At 33.7% G+C, this 16,868-nt stretch overlaps 1 protein-coding gene across 1 annotated transcript; it reads left to right on the forward strand.

The window, feature by feature from the left end:
• The first annotated feature begins 1,291 nt into the window (after nt 1-1,291).
• On the forward strand, nt 1,292-8,889 carry LOC127082493 (putative transcription elongation factor SPT5 homolog 1). The gene is made up of 22 exons (XM_051022740.1): nt 1,292-1,870; nt 2,666-2,904; nt 3,005-3,151; nt 3,229-3,387; nt 3,470-3,553; nt 3,654-3,724; nt 3,812-4,160; nt 4,287-4,442; nt 4,537-4,634; nt 4,733-4,781; nt 4,872-5,024; nt 5,103-5,246; nt 5,364-5,457; nt 5,562-5,723; nt 5,800-5,845; nt 5,925-6,019; nt 6,132-6,210; nt 6,537-6,591; nt 6,707-6,821; nt 6,919-7,062; nt 7,971-8,068; nt 8,582-8,889. Exons 1-22 carry the CDS (start codon nt 1,546-1,548, stop codon nt 8,819-8,821), a joined length of 3,102 nt encoding a protein of 1,033 aa, XP_050878697.1. The 5' UTR covers nt 1,292-1,545; the 3' UTR covers nt 8,822-8,889.
• The last annotated feature ends 7,979 nt before the right edge of the window (nt 8,890-16,868 follow it).

Below are 16,868 nucleotides of genomic sequence, written 5' to 3' on the forward strand. Positions count from 1 at the left end.
TTTCTACGCCAATCCCATACGCGTACCACCTATCTCATACGCGTATGCTACGCGTACCACTTCCCCATACGCGTACCAACAGAGACCAAACCACGTTCAAAACATCATCTTCCTCATCCATACGCGTAATGCCTAGCGCCATACGCGTACCAGACCATCTCATACGCGTATTGCCTAGTGCCATACGCGTATGACCAGAAACCAGATTTCCAGATCTGCAATGGTGTTCTCTGCTACGAGATCTCCCAATTCCAACCTCCTACAATCCAATTTCTACACAGTAATCGTTCATATCACCTAACACGAATTATCCCCCATTCGATTTCACAAATTCTAACATTTTTACATCTAATTCCTACGAATTCCCTTCAATTATAACCCAATTTTCGTTCATCCAATATTTCACAATTTCATCATACATCATTCGAATCAGAGACAAATCAATGGTCTATCACTACCCACTACATATTATCCCATAATACCCATTAATCGACGATAAACCCCCCTTACCTGAGTTAATCCGGCGAATCTTTAAGCTTCAAGCTTTTCCTCTCTTCAACCCTTGTTCTCTGGCTCTCTTTGCCCTTTTCCACTTTTCTGTCTCTTTTCCTTTTCACGTGAAAATAACCCTTTTACCAAATGGGACCTTTTCTAATTCCAACTTTTATTCTAATAATAATAATAATAAAATAATCCAATAATAATAATTCCCATAAAAATATTCCAATTATTTAATTAAATTAATAAATATATTATTAACTTAAATTAAATAATTATCTTTTTTTTTTTTTTTATCGGGGTGTTACACCCTATCCAATCCAATTGGCGCCTCGATTCAATTTTTAAGGGGAGTCGCCAATTCAATTGGCGACTCCTCCTAAAAGTGGGGTAGTTTGAGATTTTTTTGAAATCAGGGGTATTTTGGGAATTTCAATAAAAAAGTGGATTATTTTTGTAAAAAAATCGAAATATGAAAGACCCGATTTAAACATTTAAACCAAAAATATTAAAATTCAAAATTACTTTTCAAAAAATTATTAGTCATTTATGGAGTTTTGTGTTTTGGAAAGTAAAGTTATTTATAAGTTGAAGTGACTTGGGGGTATAAGTCTAATTGGGGAGTGTGGATCCATCGAAGTTGGACATGGGCCTTCATTAATAAACTTTCCGTCTTTATGTAAAAAGGAAAATCCATTTATCTCCCAATCTCTTGCTTTGTTTGTGATAGAAGATAGAATATCCATATATTAAATATTAATCTCTCTATAGTCTCATATAAAATTAAAAAGAAAAGGCAAATAACCAATTTTGTTTTTTAAATAATTTTTTTGAGAATAAATTATACAAACAGTGTTGCGAATTCAATCGGGAACGAAAGTCCTCGTTGTTGAAATTCTAGGGCAAGCAGAAGCTGTGTAACAGAGAACCCAAATATCCATTTTACAGTTTTACGGTTTTCTTCTCTTCATTTCCCCCTATAAAAGCACTCGTATCTGAGTATTTTGCTCGTAGAACCACTCGCGCATCACAAAATTAGGGTTTGCAATGAGTCACAGAGGAATGGACCGCGACGACGAAGACGACGAGGATTACGAAGAGCAGGGGGTTGATTTCGATGAAGAGGAGGCGGATGAGGAAGAGGAGGATAGAGGCGGTGGAAAGAAGCGGAGGAGATCTAGTTATATCGATGATGATGCAGATGAGGTTGATGAAGACGAGGAGGAGGATGATGATGGGGACGATGATTATGATGGCGGTGGAAAAACTAGCCGCAAGCGGCAGTATAAGAAAGTTTCTGCTTCGAATTTCTTTGATGAAGAGGCTGAGGTTGATACGGATGATGAAGAGGAGGAAGAAGAAGGCGAAGATGGTTCGTTTTCTTACTTCCTAGATTTTTTTTGTTTTTATTTCATCAATTTCGGTTTAGATTAGAGGGAAATTAGTATTGAGTTAGGGTTAAAACTATGAAGCGTGAGATTCGAGGATGATTTGTGACTGGGGTTCTCATGAGATTTGAAGTTATCATTGTTAATAAGTAGGTGCGCCTGTTATTATCGGTGTTTTGTTGCAATTATATTGATTTCAGTTTTTAGAGAGTTACTTTTTAGTTAAAAAAATAGGATTATCAAGACAAGCATTTTTGTTGTAATCAGAAAATGAATTAAGTGAATGTGATTTTAAAGCATTTTCTTAGGATCTGATCATGTATATGGTGGTTAAACTCGTGGTTACTCTCACCCTCGGTTTAGATTGTAGTTTTTTCATGTCATCACCCTAAACTATGATAGATCAAGGGATGTCTTGTTGCACTGGTAGTTCTCATCCATATTTGAGTTTTCGATACTAGGCTATACAATTTTTGTCCTCTGAATATACTATCTTATGTTTATGAACTGAAATCACATCTAGTAACTTTAGCTGTATATTTTGTGATACACTAGTTCATAATATATAGATTGCTTTAAGCCCTTTATGTCCAGTAACTTGTTTGATATACATGTATATTTTTTTACAATGCCGGGAAAGAGTTGAATTTCCTGTGTTTCTACTGTTCTGCTCAATGTTGGGCATTTTTATGACATTGTTCAGCTCAGGCCCTTAGCTATATCATATAAAGCCCGTCTGTTATCCATGTAGATAAGCTGATAACCATCTAATCTTGCAGATTTCATTGTTCAGCCTGACAATGACCTGCCAGAGGAAGATGATAATAGAGGGAGGCCACGGCACAGACTGCCGCCCCATCAAGAAGACCATGAAGATCTTGAAGCAGTGGCAAGGAGCATACAGGAGAGATATGGAAAGCATCGGTTAGCAGAATATGAGGAAGAAACTACAGATGTAGAACAACAAGCACTTTTGCCGTCTGTGAGAGACCCAAAGCTGTGGATGGTCAAATGTGCGGTATGACCCTCACATATTTTTTTGTTGTTTTATTTGTTCTGACTAGTGACTACTGCTATGGATACATAGTATGTCTTACCCTTTGGTTTATGTTCCTCAGATTGGCCGCGAGCGTGAAACAGCTGTTTGTCTCCTGCAAAAGTACATAGATAAGGGATCTGAATTGCAAATTAGATCAGCTATTGCTCTTGATCATCTAAAAAATTATATATATGTGGAAGCAGATAAAGAAGCTCATGTTAGAGAGGTATAGTGTGAACTATCTATTGTTTACCACACATAATTCATGCATAAAATTGTAAACTTTTTTTACACGTGTTTCAGGCTTGCAAAGGTCTTCGAAATATATTTGGACAAAAAATAACCCTTGTCCCAATAAGAGAAATGACCGATGTGCTATCAGTTGAAAGCAAAGCCATTGATCTTGCTAGAGATACATGGGTTAGAATGAAGATAGGCACGTACAAGGGGGACCTCGCCAAAGTATGCACCATATTCTGGAAAATTTATAATTCTATCTCTCACCCGCTCTTGATTTGTCACATATTTTATATCTCTTCAACAGGTAGTGGATGTTGATAATGTGAGGCAAAGGGTTACTGTGAAACTAATTCCGAGAATAGACTTACAGGCTCTTGCAAACAAGTTGGTATGAAATACTTTTTTATATTTGTTGAATGTTTTAACTTCTTTGTAAAATGAAATAACTCCCGTCCCTATTTTCTGTGCAAACTTTATTTATCATGCAGGAAGGCCGAGAAGTTGTGAAAAAGAAGGCATTTGTTCCCCCTCCTCGTTTTATGAATGTTGATGAAGCTAGGTAATGCTGACTCATAGCTTTTGCTAATTTGTTTCTACTCTGAAACTTTTTGGTTCCTGGTCTGACATAGTTTAAGCTTTATATCAGGGAACTGCATATCCGTGTGGAGCATAGGCGTGATGCCTATGGGGAACGGTTTGATGCCATTGGTGGTATGATGTTCAAAGATGGGTTCTTGTACAAAACTGTATCTATTAAATCCATTAGTGCCCAGAACATCAAGCCTACGTTTGACGAGCTCGAAAAGTTTCGAAAACCAGGCGAGGGTGGAGATGTAGCGAGTCTGTCAACTTTGTTTGCGAACAGAAAGAAAGGGCATTTCATGAAGGGTGATGCTGTTATTGTCGTCAAGGGTGATTTGAAGAATTTGAAGGGATGGGTAGAGAAAGTCGATGAGGATAATGTTCATATAAGGCCAGAAATAAAGGGTCTTCCTGTAAGTATGAGTTGATATTTGACTGTCTTTTTTCACTGTATAGTCTGCCAGTTTTGCATGTTGGTGATTAAATTGCTTTAATGATGATCTAATTATCCAGTTTTTTGTCTCTTTCCATTTGCTTAGAAAACTCTTGCAGTAAATGAAAGGGAACTTGTTAAATATTTTGAACCTGGAAACCATGTTAAAGTTGTTTCTGGTGCTCAAGAGGGTGCGACTGGCATGGTTGTAAAGGTGGAGCAGCATGTTCTGATCTTAATATCCGATACCACAAAGGAGCATGTGAGTTTTATAGTCCTTTGATTGACTTGTTGAAAGACTTCTGAATTTCTACTTACATTTAGTGCAGAAATGACAACAAATATTCTCTCTTTAGATCCGTGTGTTTGCAGATGATGTTGTAGAGAGTTCAGAAGTAACCACCGGTGTGACTAAAATTGGGGACTATGAACTTCGTGATCTTGTATTGCTAGAGTAAGCATTTTTCTTATGCCTGAGATAAAGCCGAAGTGCCTTTTACCCCCTTGTGTTGTGGTTCAAACCTTTCTTACTTCTAACTTAACCTGGTGCAGTAATTTGAGTTTTGGTGTGATAATTCGTGTAGAGAGTGAGGCATTTCAGGTTAGTATCTTAACGAATCAAAAGTTCAATACTTTCTCAATTGAAGTTAAGACTTTTTGGCATTATATTATTGTCTTTTGCCTTTGTTAGGTTCTCAAGGGGGTTCCTGACAGACCTGAAGTTGTTCTTGTTAAATTAAGAGAGATCAAGTGTAAGATAGAGAAGAAAATAAGTGTGCAGGATAGGTTTAAGAATACAATATCATCAAAAGATGTTGTGAAGATAATTGATGGTCCCTGCAGAGTGAGTTTCTGACTGTTGGCTAGATTTTGTTTTCATGGAAGTTGATATTTTTCAGATTTAACACTTTCTTTTTGTTAGGGCAAACAAGGTCCTGTGGAGCACATATACAGAGGAATCTTGTTCATCTTTGATCGCCATCATCTTGAACATGCAGGCTTTATATGCGTTAAGGCCCACTCATGTGTAGTTGTGGGAGGTTCCCGCTCCAATGGTGACAGAAATGTATCCATTTTTCCTATTGTGATTCTTAAGTATTTTTTTTTTTGAATTTTGTTTTTATGAATTTAAATCTCCGTCATCAATGTGATGTTTTGCTTACTTTATTTGCTTCCACTTCAGGGTGATGCGTACGGAAGATTCTCCGGTCTTAAAAATCCACCTCGCATTCCACAGTCCCCAAAGAGGTTTTCTCGAGGAGGGCATCCGTCTGATTGTATGTTTAAATCTTTCCATGTGTATAACATTGGATCAACCTGTTAGTGTAATATGCTTTTTCAATAAAGTTGTTTGATGTTACTTTATATGGATGTGGTAAAGCTGGAGGGAGGCACAGGGGTGGTGGAAGGGGGCATGATGGTTTGACTGGTGCAACTGTTAAAGTACGCCAGGGTTCGTATAAAGGTTATCGTGGGCGTGTTATAGAAGTTAAAGGAACATTTGTTCGGGTTGAATTGGAGTCTCAGATGAAGGTTGTAACAGGTAAGTCTTATAATTGCAAAGACCTGAGCTGCCTGCATCTTTGTATTCACATGGTCTCTGACTTGGTTATTTGCAGTTGATCGCAATCATATAACAGATAATGTGGCTGTTACCCCACAACGGTAAGTTATATCTACATAAAATTTGTGGTTTCTTGTGTGTGTTGGAAGATAATCAATCACGAGTCTTGTTTTCTGCCAGTGAAACATCTCGATATGGAATGGGAAGTGAAACCCCAATGCATCCATCTCGAACTCCCTTGCATCCATATATGACTCCGATGAGAGATCCCGGAGGTATGATTGATTTTATATTTCTAGGACTCTCCTTTATATATATTTTTTGAAAGTTAAACATTTGAGTATCCTATAAACTGCTAATATTTGTTAAATGTATTTCTATTCGCAGCAACTCCAATTCATGATGGAATGAGGACACCTATGCGTGACCGTGCTTGGAATCCTTATGCACCAATGAGTCCTGCTAGGTTTGTTCCAACATCATCCTTCCTTCTCAGCCTAATATGTGCTATTATTTACGCCCTGGGTTTTCCTTCTATTTTGTATGCTGATTGCTGAGGATTTTTTTCAAAAGTTTTCCTGTACCAGTAAAGGTTAAAGACACAATAAGATCAGCTACCAAACATTTTAATATATACCAGTATTCTAAGTTCAAGCTATTAGAACAAGAGGGTTGTAACCAATCAGTAGTTAATATATAAATGTATTTTGGCTCAGTATACAGTCTGCACCATCATCATATTAGTGGTAAAGTGTATGTTGTTTATGAATTCTGATGGTAAAATGATTTCAGGGATAACTGGGAAGATGGAAATCCAGGCTCTTGGGGAGCCAGTCCACAGTACCAGGTCAGGAGTATTAGCTAACTTCAGACAATCTGCTACTGTAATTCATTTGTGGAACCATACTGAACCATGCTGATATTTATTTTATTGTTTTTTTCCTTCTTTTTAATCGTTTCAGCCAGGAAGCCCTCCTTCCCGATCATATGAAGCCCCAACTCCCGGTGCTGGTTGGGCTAGTACTCCCGGTGGCAATTATAGTGAGGCCGGAACCCCACGGGACAGTTCTGCCTACGGTAATACTGTCTCTTATTTTCCCTGTGAAATCATTAGAATATTTGGCTTTAATTTTTTATACTAATTATTTTTGGACTTAACGGGATTGTATTGCAGCGAATGCTCCTAGCCCATATTTACCATCAACACCAGGTGGGCAGCCTATGACACCAAATTCTGCGTCTTATCTTCCTGGCACACCTGGAGGACAGCCTATGACTCCAGGAACTGGTGGTCTAGACATGATGTCCCCAGTATTAGGTAAGTTTCTGTCTTTCATCAACCTTCAGATTTAGCATGTACTAAATATGAAAATGATTAGTACTCTGCACATGTATTTGGATGGCCACTTGTATGTTTCTTTGTCTTATTTGAATTCAGTCGCCAGCCAAATATGATCTATAGTGCAGTGAATATTATAGTTAAAACATTATATCTCTTCCTAGTAATATCTTCTACTCCATCTCCATCTAGTGTTATGAACCACGGATTGCGGGAAATAACCTTTTGTTAACATTCTGCTATGTAACAGTGCTATGACCTTTTTTCGAAAATATTTTGTTCTAAATAGCATATTGCAGAAAAATAATGATTTGTTCAAATACCGCTATATGCTATAACATCCCTATTTATCAGCACCTTTCTGCTTGTTCCACATTTAGTGTCACTTTAGGTTAATTCGAATAGATTAAAAAAATTGTAAATAAATAAGTGTAACAATTTTACCATATTATCATTATTAACAATTGGGTGTTAATGATTGTCATGAATGTTTAAGGGAGTATAGTGAACTTGATAGTTATGCACATTGTGTTGATTTAAAAGATAATTTAAATAGTGTTACATTGAAAACATGAAGTGACATTTATTTTGGGACATTTATCTTTTGTTAATGTGGTGATACTGAATATGGGATTAATGAAGTTAACTTATCAGGGTGGTTTTCAGATATGTTCTTACTGCCCTCCATTTTAATTTTAGATTTCGAGATAATTTGTGATTTTGTGCTGTAATGTGGAGAGTATCCTCCTAGCATTTACCAAACGTATTCTTGGATCTATTTCTTGAATCACTTAGTTTAGAAGATTGGATAGTCAATTTATCAGCAGGATTTGAAATAACAAGTTATTTCTTCCACATGCATTTGTCAATGTTTAATTTTGTTGTAGGTGGGGACAATGAAGGGCCTTGGCTTATGCCAGACATATTGGTCAATGTACACAGGGCTGGAGAAGAGTCTGTTGGAGTTATAAAAGAAGTTCTTCCGGTATGTTGACCTAGAAATGTTGTTTCACGTGTTTTGGTTTCATTACATGATACGAAAAGTATTTTAATTTTATATTAATTAGTTTTAGATTATCTGTTGAGTTTTGTTTTTTTTTATTTCTCGGTTATTCTTGTGCTTGCTTCTCTTTGATATTAGAATCAGGAGTTGTGTTGGAAATAGCAAATGAGATTAAAGCTAAGTTATTACATCATCATCATTCATAAATAACAAATGAGATTAGTGCTTAATTGTTTCGTTGTCATCATCATCATTCATAAATAACAAATGAGATTAGTGCTTAATTGTTTCGTTGTTGTTGTCATCATCATCATCATCATAGATAAATATCAAACCATAATTGTGACTCGAAGTCCCATTTGTTATCAAACACCTCACATCTTTAAACAGAGTACTATTTTATGTTCATGCATGAAACTGTCTTTTCTTGTTATCATTCTTTTCAATTGTTTCGGTTTCCAGCACTGACATTGACAAGGGCATTATTTTCTTCAGGATGGTTCTTATAAGGTAGCTCTTGGGTCTAGTGGAAATGGCGAAACATTAACGGCCCTTCCTGCTGAAATGGAGGCTGTAATTCCAAAGAAATCCGATAAAATAAAGATAATGGGCGGGGCGTTGCGTGGTTCCACAGGCAAGTTGATCGGTGTGGATGGTACTGATGGCATTGTTAAAGTAGATGATACGTTGGATGTGAAGATTTTAGACTTGGTTATTTTGGCAAAATTAGCTTAACCATGATATCTTGTAGAGCAATTATTTAACATCAATGCTATATAGTACGAAGGAATATTTAACGAAAACATTCATCTCTTTCTCGCCCAATATTTTTTAAACGAGACTGAACTGGACAGTCAAGAAAGTCTAACTGTGAATTGGTGTCTGGTCAAGAAAGTCTTAACTGTGAATTGGTGTCTGGTCAAGAAAGTCTTAACTGTGAATTGGTGTCTGGTCAAGAAAGTCTTAACTGTGAATTGGTGTCTGGTCCGGTTCAGTAAAGCCACGTGAACAGTCAATAGAAAGTTTCTATATAACCGGTTGAACAATGAAGAACTGCTCATAAAGCGGTATAACGTGTAGCGGTTTCACTAAAAACATACAGAAACGTTTTTTTAAATTCTTTTATAGCTTTAGAACTGATGCATAGTATACAGTAGTGTAGATGAATAAAGAACAGAACTGGAAAAGGTGAGATGCAATTTTAGTAATTGACAATATCATAATTCGATTATGAGTTAACAAATTGCAACTTACCATAACCTATTTTTTTAGTAAAAGTGACACTTACCATAGCCAACTTAACATTTTATATCATAAACAAACAACTTTTTACAAAGTTTTAATGTACCTATAATTGTTTTAAAATGAAGTGTTACTAATTAAACTATGAACAAATATTACATGAGTGTTGCTTTAATAAAAAGATGTACTAAAGTAATTATCATTTTTAATTTTCAACGTGATAATATATATGAGTAGAGACATGTTCTTTTTTAATTTTTAAAATCTTGGCATCTTTTGCAATCAATTAAGATAATTTCTTAACGCACATAATATAAATTTTTAGTACATGTTGTAAAAATTTGGAAATACTTTCACATTTTAGAGATTTATCTCAAACACAACATCGAATGTATAAATGAATTACACATTCATTTCGTAAAGATTATAATAGATCGATAATTTAGGAAGATATATTTTTGGATAATTTGAATCCAAACGTTTTATATAGTGAGATGTATTTTCGGGTAATTTGAATCCAAATGTTTTATATGCTCTCCAAAAATTTCTGCAACTAATCAGATTCTTTAATGATGCATTGTAGACATACAGACCCTCAAAATATTGGTTTGATCGTTATTTTCAACCAACAAATATGTTTTAACGTATGTATAAACGATCATTCATATAATTTCTATTCATTTACATAAAAATTCAAATTTTTTTTCAAAACATCAAAAACTTGCGAATTTAGAGTTCGTTTCAGTGTTGAATAATGTCTCTGATGTATTTGATGTTGATTAAAGAAATTTTGAGTTTGATTGTTTGATTTTAAACTTGGTTGATGGATTTTTTTTTAGAGTTTGAGAAAATTTTATGTTTTCTTTTTAGAAATAGGAAGAAAAAAGGTTCATGCGCGATTTAAGGTCGAACACCGTCTGAAGATGCATTTTCGAAATACTTGTGAAGATGTATCTCCAGAGTTTTTTTAACGTTAAGTTAGAATTCTATTTACTCAGGGTGTGTCCGAAGATGCATCTCTAATTTTTTTTTTGTATTTTTACGTGGTGTCATAGTAATTTATAGAGTGTATTAAGAAATTCTCAATAACAAAAGTTGATAGTTTATATCAACTTAAAAGTAGTAATTTGTAAATAGTAATCTACACATTTTTTTAACTAAAAACTCAATTATCACTTGAAAAACACCACTTTAATATTATAAAAAAAATTTAATTTAAATGAGACAGTGTAAAAAGAATTTACACAGTCAATTAATAATAAATGTTGGATGTTGAAAAAAATTTCACTTTTATTTTAAGAACCTATAAAGTAACGTGAACCGATGATGAAGAATTGACAATTACATTGACAGTGTATAATAATTAATCTCTTATAAAAAAATAATCGTTATTGAGTATAAAACATCAAATTAATTTTATAATATTTAAATTGAAATTAATATGTAATTAATCTCTTAACTTTTAAATTTCTTTTAGAAAAGAGTTTGAGATTTCTACCATCTACATTATTAACGATTTTTGGTATTATTCAATTTAATATTATCTAATAAAAAATAAAAATAGTTTGATATTTTTATAATCTATATTTTTATTACATGAATTTTTCTTATATTTTATTTCAATATATATATATATATATATATATATATATATATATATATATATATATATATATATATATATATATATATATATATATATATATATATATATATATATATATATATATATATATATATATATATATGGATTAAATGCTAATCATTGAATTTGATAAATGGTCTTATAGATATTTTTTGTTTATTTTTGTACCTGATTTCATCAAGATCATTTATCAAATTTAATGATTAACATTTAATTCTTTTATCTCTTATTTTAAAAACTCTCATACTTTATATATATATATATATATATATATATATATATATATATATATATATATATATATATATATATATATATATATATATATATATATATATATATATATATATATATATATATATAATTTAATCATGTCAAATATACCAATTGAAAATTATGATACACATATATCAGATGTCGTATGCAATGTCACGATACGAATATCAGGACTTCACACAACAATAATAGTAAGTAGATAACAGATGTCGCATACGATGTCACGTCACCAGGATCAAGACATGTCACACCAGAAACAATTATGCAGATAACATATCTTGTATACGATGTCACAACACCAGGTTCAAGACATGTCACACCAGAAACAATTATGCAGAGAACAAATGTTGTATACGATGTCACGACACCAGATTCAGGACATGTCACAACAGGAATAATAACAATGTAAAAAGCAGGAAGAGAATAACACAAGTCAATTGTTAATCAAATTCGGTGCAACGTCACCTATATCTGGGGACATCCAAACCAGGAAGGAAATCCACTATAACAATATTAATTTGAAGTTCTAAACAACCTCTGGTTGTACAAACTTCTCACCTAATCACTACCCATGAAATTCTATCTAAGACTCTCCTAGATATGAGACCCTTTTCACTTCCCTTCAATCACACAACAGTGATAACAACTGAAAAACAATCAAAGAATAGAAGACAAACTTCCAATGAAACATAATGCACTCTTGCTTAAAAGCTCATGAGTGATTCACAATTACAACTCAATAAACTCAGTCCAATTCAAGTATCAAAGAGATACTAGAATGACTCACAAATAACAACGACAACTAAACCCTAACAATAAAATTTTCCAGCGTAACTCTCCCTTATGTACATTAGGTTTAGTAACGCCCTCTTTAAATAGACTTTGGTAAGCATGGGCTTAGACATAAAAAATCAGCAGATCCAAATCAAATCAAATCAAATCTGATCAAATCGAATATGATGTCTCCTTAAATGTTTTGATATATGTCTGCAGAATCAAATCAAATGTTTCCTTAATGTTTCAACATCCATTCTGCATAATTTTCTGCAGAATCAAATCAAATATGATATAATGTTTCCTTAAAATGTCTCAACATCCCTTTTTTATGAAACAAGTGCACAACTGGAAATGAAACAAGAGTTCCTAAAATAAACCTTCTTGAACACTCAAATATGATAGCTAAATATTAAGAGAATCGTCCGATATCTCATAATAAAACAAGTCTTCCAAGAAGTAAAACAAAACATGCAAAGATGTCTGATCAACATGTCACAACATCTTGCTCAATATCTTATTATGATACAAGTTTTAACAAAATTGTTGCCAATCATAAGAACATATAACTAACAATCTCCCCCTTTGGAATTTTTTGGCTAAAACAACCTTTGCATCATATAGCTGGAGAAAAGATAAAACAACAGCAATAATCACAAGCACAAAAGCCAAACACTTGGTATAACACCAAGACATATCAGAGGAACAACCAACAAAAATAAGTAGTAGAAACCCAACCTTACAGAAAGACGTAGATAGAAATAAACTCTCACACTCCAAGTCTCTTTCAGAAAGAAAATGTCAAGACCTTCAGTCTGACATCACATCAAGCACACAACAACCTAAGTACAAACAAAATTCTCTGAAACAAAATGTTAGGATATTCTATCTGACATCACAACAAGTACACAACAACCTAAGCACAAACACAATTATCTAAAACAAAATGTCAAGACATTCTGTCTAACATCACAGCAAGTACACAACATCCTTGGTACAAACAAATCAAACTCCCCCTGAATGTCATGATTAGCAACACAAAAATAATCCCCCTTGTCACATAGGAAACATAAGCAACACATAAATAACTCCCCCTGTCACACACCAAGCATACTCCCACTTAAAGAAACAACCTTCACACAGAGAATACAAAAAAATTAATAGCACAACTAGACATCTCTACACTATTTACTCCCCCCTTTTGGCCAGAATATGACAAACCAAGCAGACCTTCATAAATGGAAACAAAATAATAGAGTAAAGCAATAGCAAAACAAGTGAGTTAGAGGTACAAACCATGACACACAGAGGTGCAATACTCAGGGAAAAAGACCATAAAAAACATGCAAAATCAAACAGAAAAACAAACAGCTCATATGTCAGTAGAAGCATCTGATTCATTCCTTGCTGGCTCAATGTTTGACTCAATGTTTTCCATATTTTCTGAAGCATCAGTCAGCTGAGATGATGTTTCAACATCTTCATCGACATCAGTCCCTTTTACAATAATTAAATCATCTACCACAACATTAATGGATTCCATCACGCCCTTGGTTATTGAGTTAAATACTTTGTAAGCTCTACTGTTTGTAGAGTAGCCAAGAGATATCCCTTTGACATTCATATGTCCAAGCTTCTGGTGCCACAACTTAACTTCATCTTCCTTGGACATTAGGCATGTGGAAGAACAAGTAGTTTCATGTGGAACAACCTTAGGTTTCCACTCCTTTCTAGTTTTAATCATTACATGATTAGCCCTAAGATGTGTTGGATATTTTGGATAACCCTGCAGTCTGTAGCATAAAGGCTTTATATGTCCATATTTACCACAATAATGATATTTCCAAGGCAAAAACTTGACTTTAGTTTGAGTTTCCTGATGTCTGGCAGGATGTTGTAAGATTTGACCGGACATCATGGGCTCCTTTTCTGAGGAATACATTTTGTCATATGGGTTTTTCCTTGTTTATTTTGATATTTGTAATTAAAACCCATACCTTATAAGTTTCCAGGCTCTTTTCCAACTTGAAGAATTTCATCTAGAAAATCAGACCCATTGTTCAACATTCTTATGGATTTGGTCATGTTTTCAAGTTTAGAAGATAATAGAGTTACCTCATTTTCAAGATCAGTTACAGTAGATAAAAGTTTCTCTTTTTCAGCTTGTATAATCTTCTGCTCTTCTCCTGTCTCATACACCTCTTTACTTCTGACACAAAGCTCTTTGTAGGAAGCAACCAATTCTTCATAAGAGACATCCTCATCACAAGAATCTTCGTCAGATTCATATCTACCAGTAAAAGCTGTAACATGTTTAGCAGTTTCATCATCAGTTTCACCTTCAGAATCATCAGACGAAGAAACACACAAGCCCTTCTTTTGTTTCTTGAGATACGTGGGACATTCTAATCTAATGTGACCAAAACCCTCACATTCATGATACTGAATACCTTTTCCTTGATTGATATTTTCTTCTGTTCTTGTTTTTCTTTGGGAATCACTACTCTTGCTGATGTCAGATGAGATGTTCTTGACATTTGGTCTCGACTTCCTGTCCATTCCCTTCAGCACCTTGTTGAATTGTCTCTTAAGCAGTACAATAACATTATACATTCCCTCATCAATATCCAAGTCACATTTGTCCTCTTCATCTTTAGTGTTGGATACAAAAGCTATGCTCTTGTTCTTCTTTTCAGATCTGTCACTAATACTCAACTCAAAAGTTTGGAGTGACCCAACAAGTTCATCTACTCTCAAGTTCCTGATGTCTTGGGCTTCTTCAATGGATGTGATCTTCATGTCAAATTTCTTAGGTAAGGACCTGAGAATTTTTCTAACCAACTTTTCTTCTGTCATCTTCTCTCCTAAGGCACTAGATGAGTTTGCAATTTCAAGAACATTCATGTGAAAATCATGAATACACTCATCATCTTTCATCTTTAGATTCTCAAATTTGGTAGTGAGAAGCTAAAGTCTAGACATCTTCACTTTAGATGTGCCTTCATGGGTGGTTCTGAGAATTTTCCATGCACTTTTGGCCACAATACATGTGTTTATTAACCTGAATATGTTTTTGTTAACTCCATTGAATAGAGCATTCAAAACTTTGGAGTTTCCAAGAGCCAGTTCATCTTCTTCCTTAGACCAATCCTCTTAAGGCTTCAAGTCAGTAGTAGCCTTTCCATTATTGTCCTTCATAACAGGATGTTTACAACCCTTGATGACATCTTTCCAAGTCTTAATATCCATATATTTTAGGAATGACACCATACATTCCTTATAATAGTCATAGTTGGTGCCATCTAAGATGAGTGGTTTGTTAACAAATCCTCCTTTCATGGTACCAGAAAGTATATTCCCGATAGTAATCCACCTTGCACGCTCTTAAAGTCGGTTCTGTCTATTAAAGATATTAACATTAATTATAAGTTAGTTGCAATTTAGTTACAAATTGATTATAGTAACGAGTTATTTATTAGTTGCAAATTACTTACAAATTGATTACTCTAGATAAAGTTAGTTATACTCGTAGTCAATATAATTTTTTTTATCACTTTAATGGACCAAATTTTTATTTTGATCAATACAAAATTTATTACACTTTTTCATATTTTCTCTTTTCTATAATTTTTTATAGATTCTATCAAGAAGTAACAAAACTTATGGTTTCCAAGAGAGATAACCTGCTTCATTTTTGTTAAAAAAATCCAATTTTTTCTTATTTTTCTTTTTCATGCTTTCTCATTGATCATATCACATGCAACCTTTTTTTTGTTTCATATTTTAGAATTTTGATTCTCCAATGTTGCAATATTTTTAAGAAGAATATTGTGCCAAAAGTTGTCAGAGAAAATTGTTCAAGTGATTTGGTGCCTTATGGACACATTAAATTCTACAAGTTTCATCTTTCATTAACATTATGACAATTGAGATTATGGATTTGCCATGTCTTTGACTCGATTTCTTTGTTAGTATTATGACACAAATAGTTATTTAAAGTGATGTTCTTGCTTAAAAGTTTTGGGACGATGGTCTAAACAATTGTATTTGAGAAATGGATGCTTTTTTTCCTAGAAGTATTATAGTTTAATATTATTTGAAGACCATGTGTGATTTGTTCTTGTCAATAGGTTGTCTATATTTTTGAAGATCGAAGACTAATTTGAATTTTTTGATATACTTCTTTGTTGTTTGATGGTGATTGACCTTAATTGGCTTTAATTTTTCTTCCACCAAGTGTTTAAGTCTTGAGTTGTGACTTATGCTTGATGGTTAAGTGTTCAAAAATAAGATAAGAAAAATGATTTAATAAAAATCTTATATAATAAAGGTTATACAAAAATAGAAAGCAAAAGAGCAACAAGCTGCGCCACTGCCCCTTTTTGGATGGTAGAACCGATCCACCTAAAAACTACATTCTTTTAAGTGTCTGATTATTGCTTTCTCTCAGTAGTTAAAACCTAAAGTCGTGGTTTCCGCTTGAAGGTAAATTTTTTGTTGTTTTATTTGGAATTTTTGAAGGTTACTTCCAAGAATGAAGTTTCTTCTTGTTTTTATTTTGAAGTGAATGTTGTGGAGACAGTGAAAGAAGATTGTTAAGATCCGAGAGTTGGTCTAAGATTTCTAAGAACTACACACTTCATTCGCTACCAATTTAAAGTTTTTTTAAATTTAGATTGTATTTTCATTGATTGTTGATTGCATTTATGTTGTTCTTCCTAAGTTGAAAGTGCTATGAACATCTTCCAACTTAACCGAGGAGGGGGGAGAGGGGGTATTGTTAGAGATATTAACATTATTTACAAATTTGTTATACTAGATGAGAGTTAATTATTAGTTTCAAGT

Source organism: Lathyrus oleraceus, chromosome 5 (genome assembly GCF_024323335.1).
Source record: "Lathyrus oleraceus cultivar Zhongwan6 chromosome 5, CAAS_Psat_ZW6_1.0, whole genome shotgun sequence".
Taxonomy (NCBI): Eukaryota; Viridiplantae; Streptophyta; class Magnoliopsida; order Fabales; family Fabaceae; genus Lathyrus; species Lathyrus oleraceus.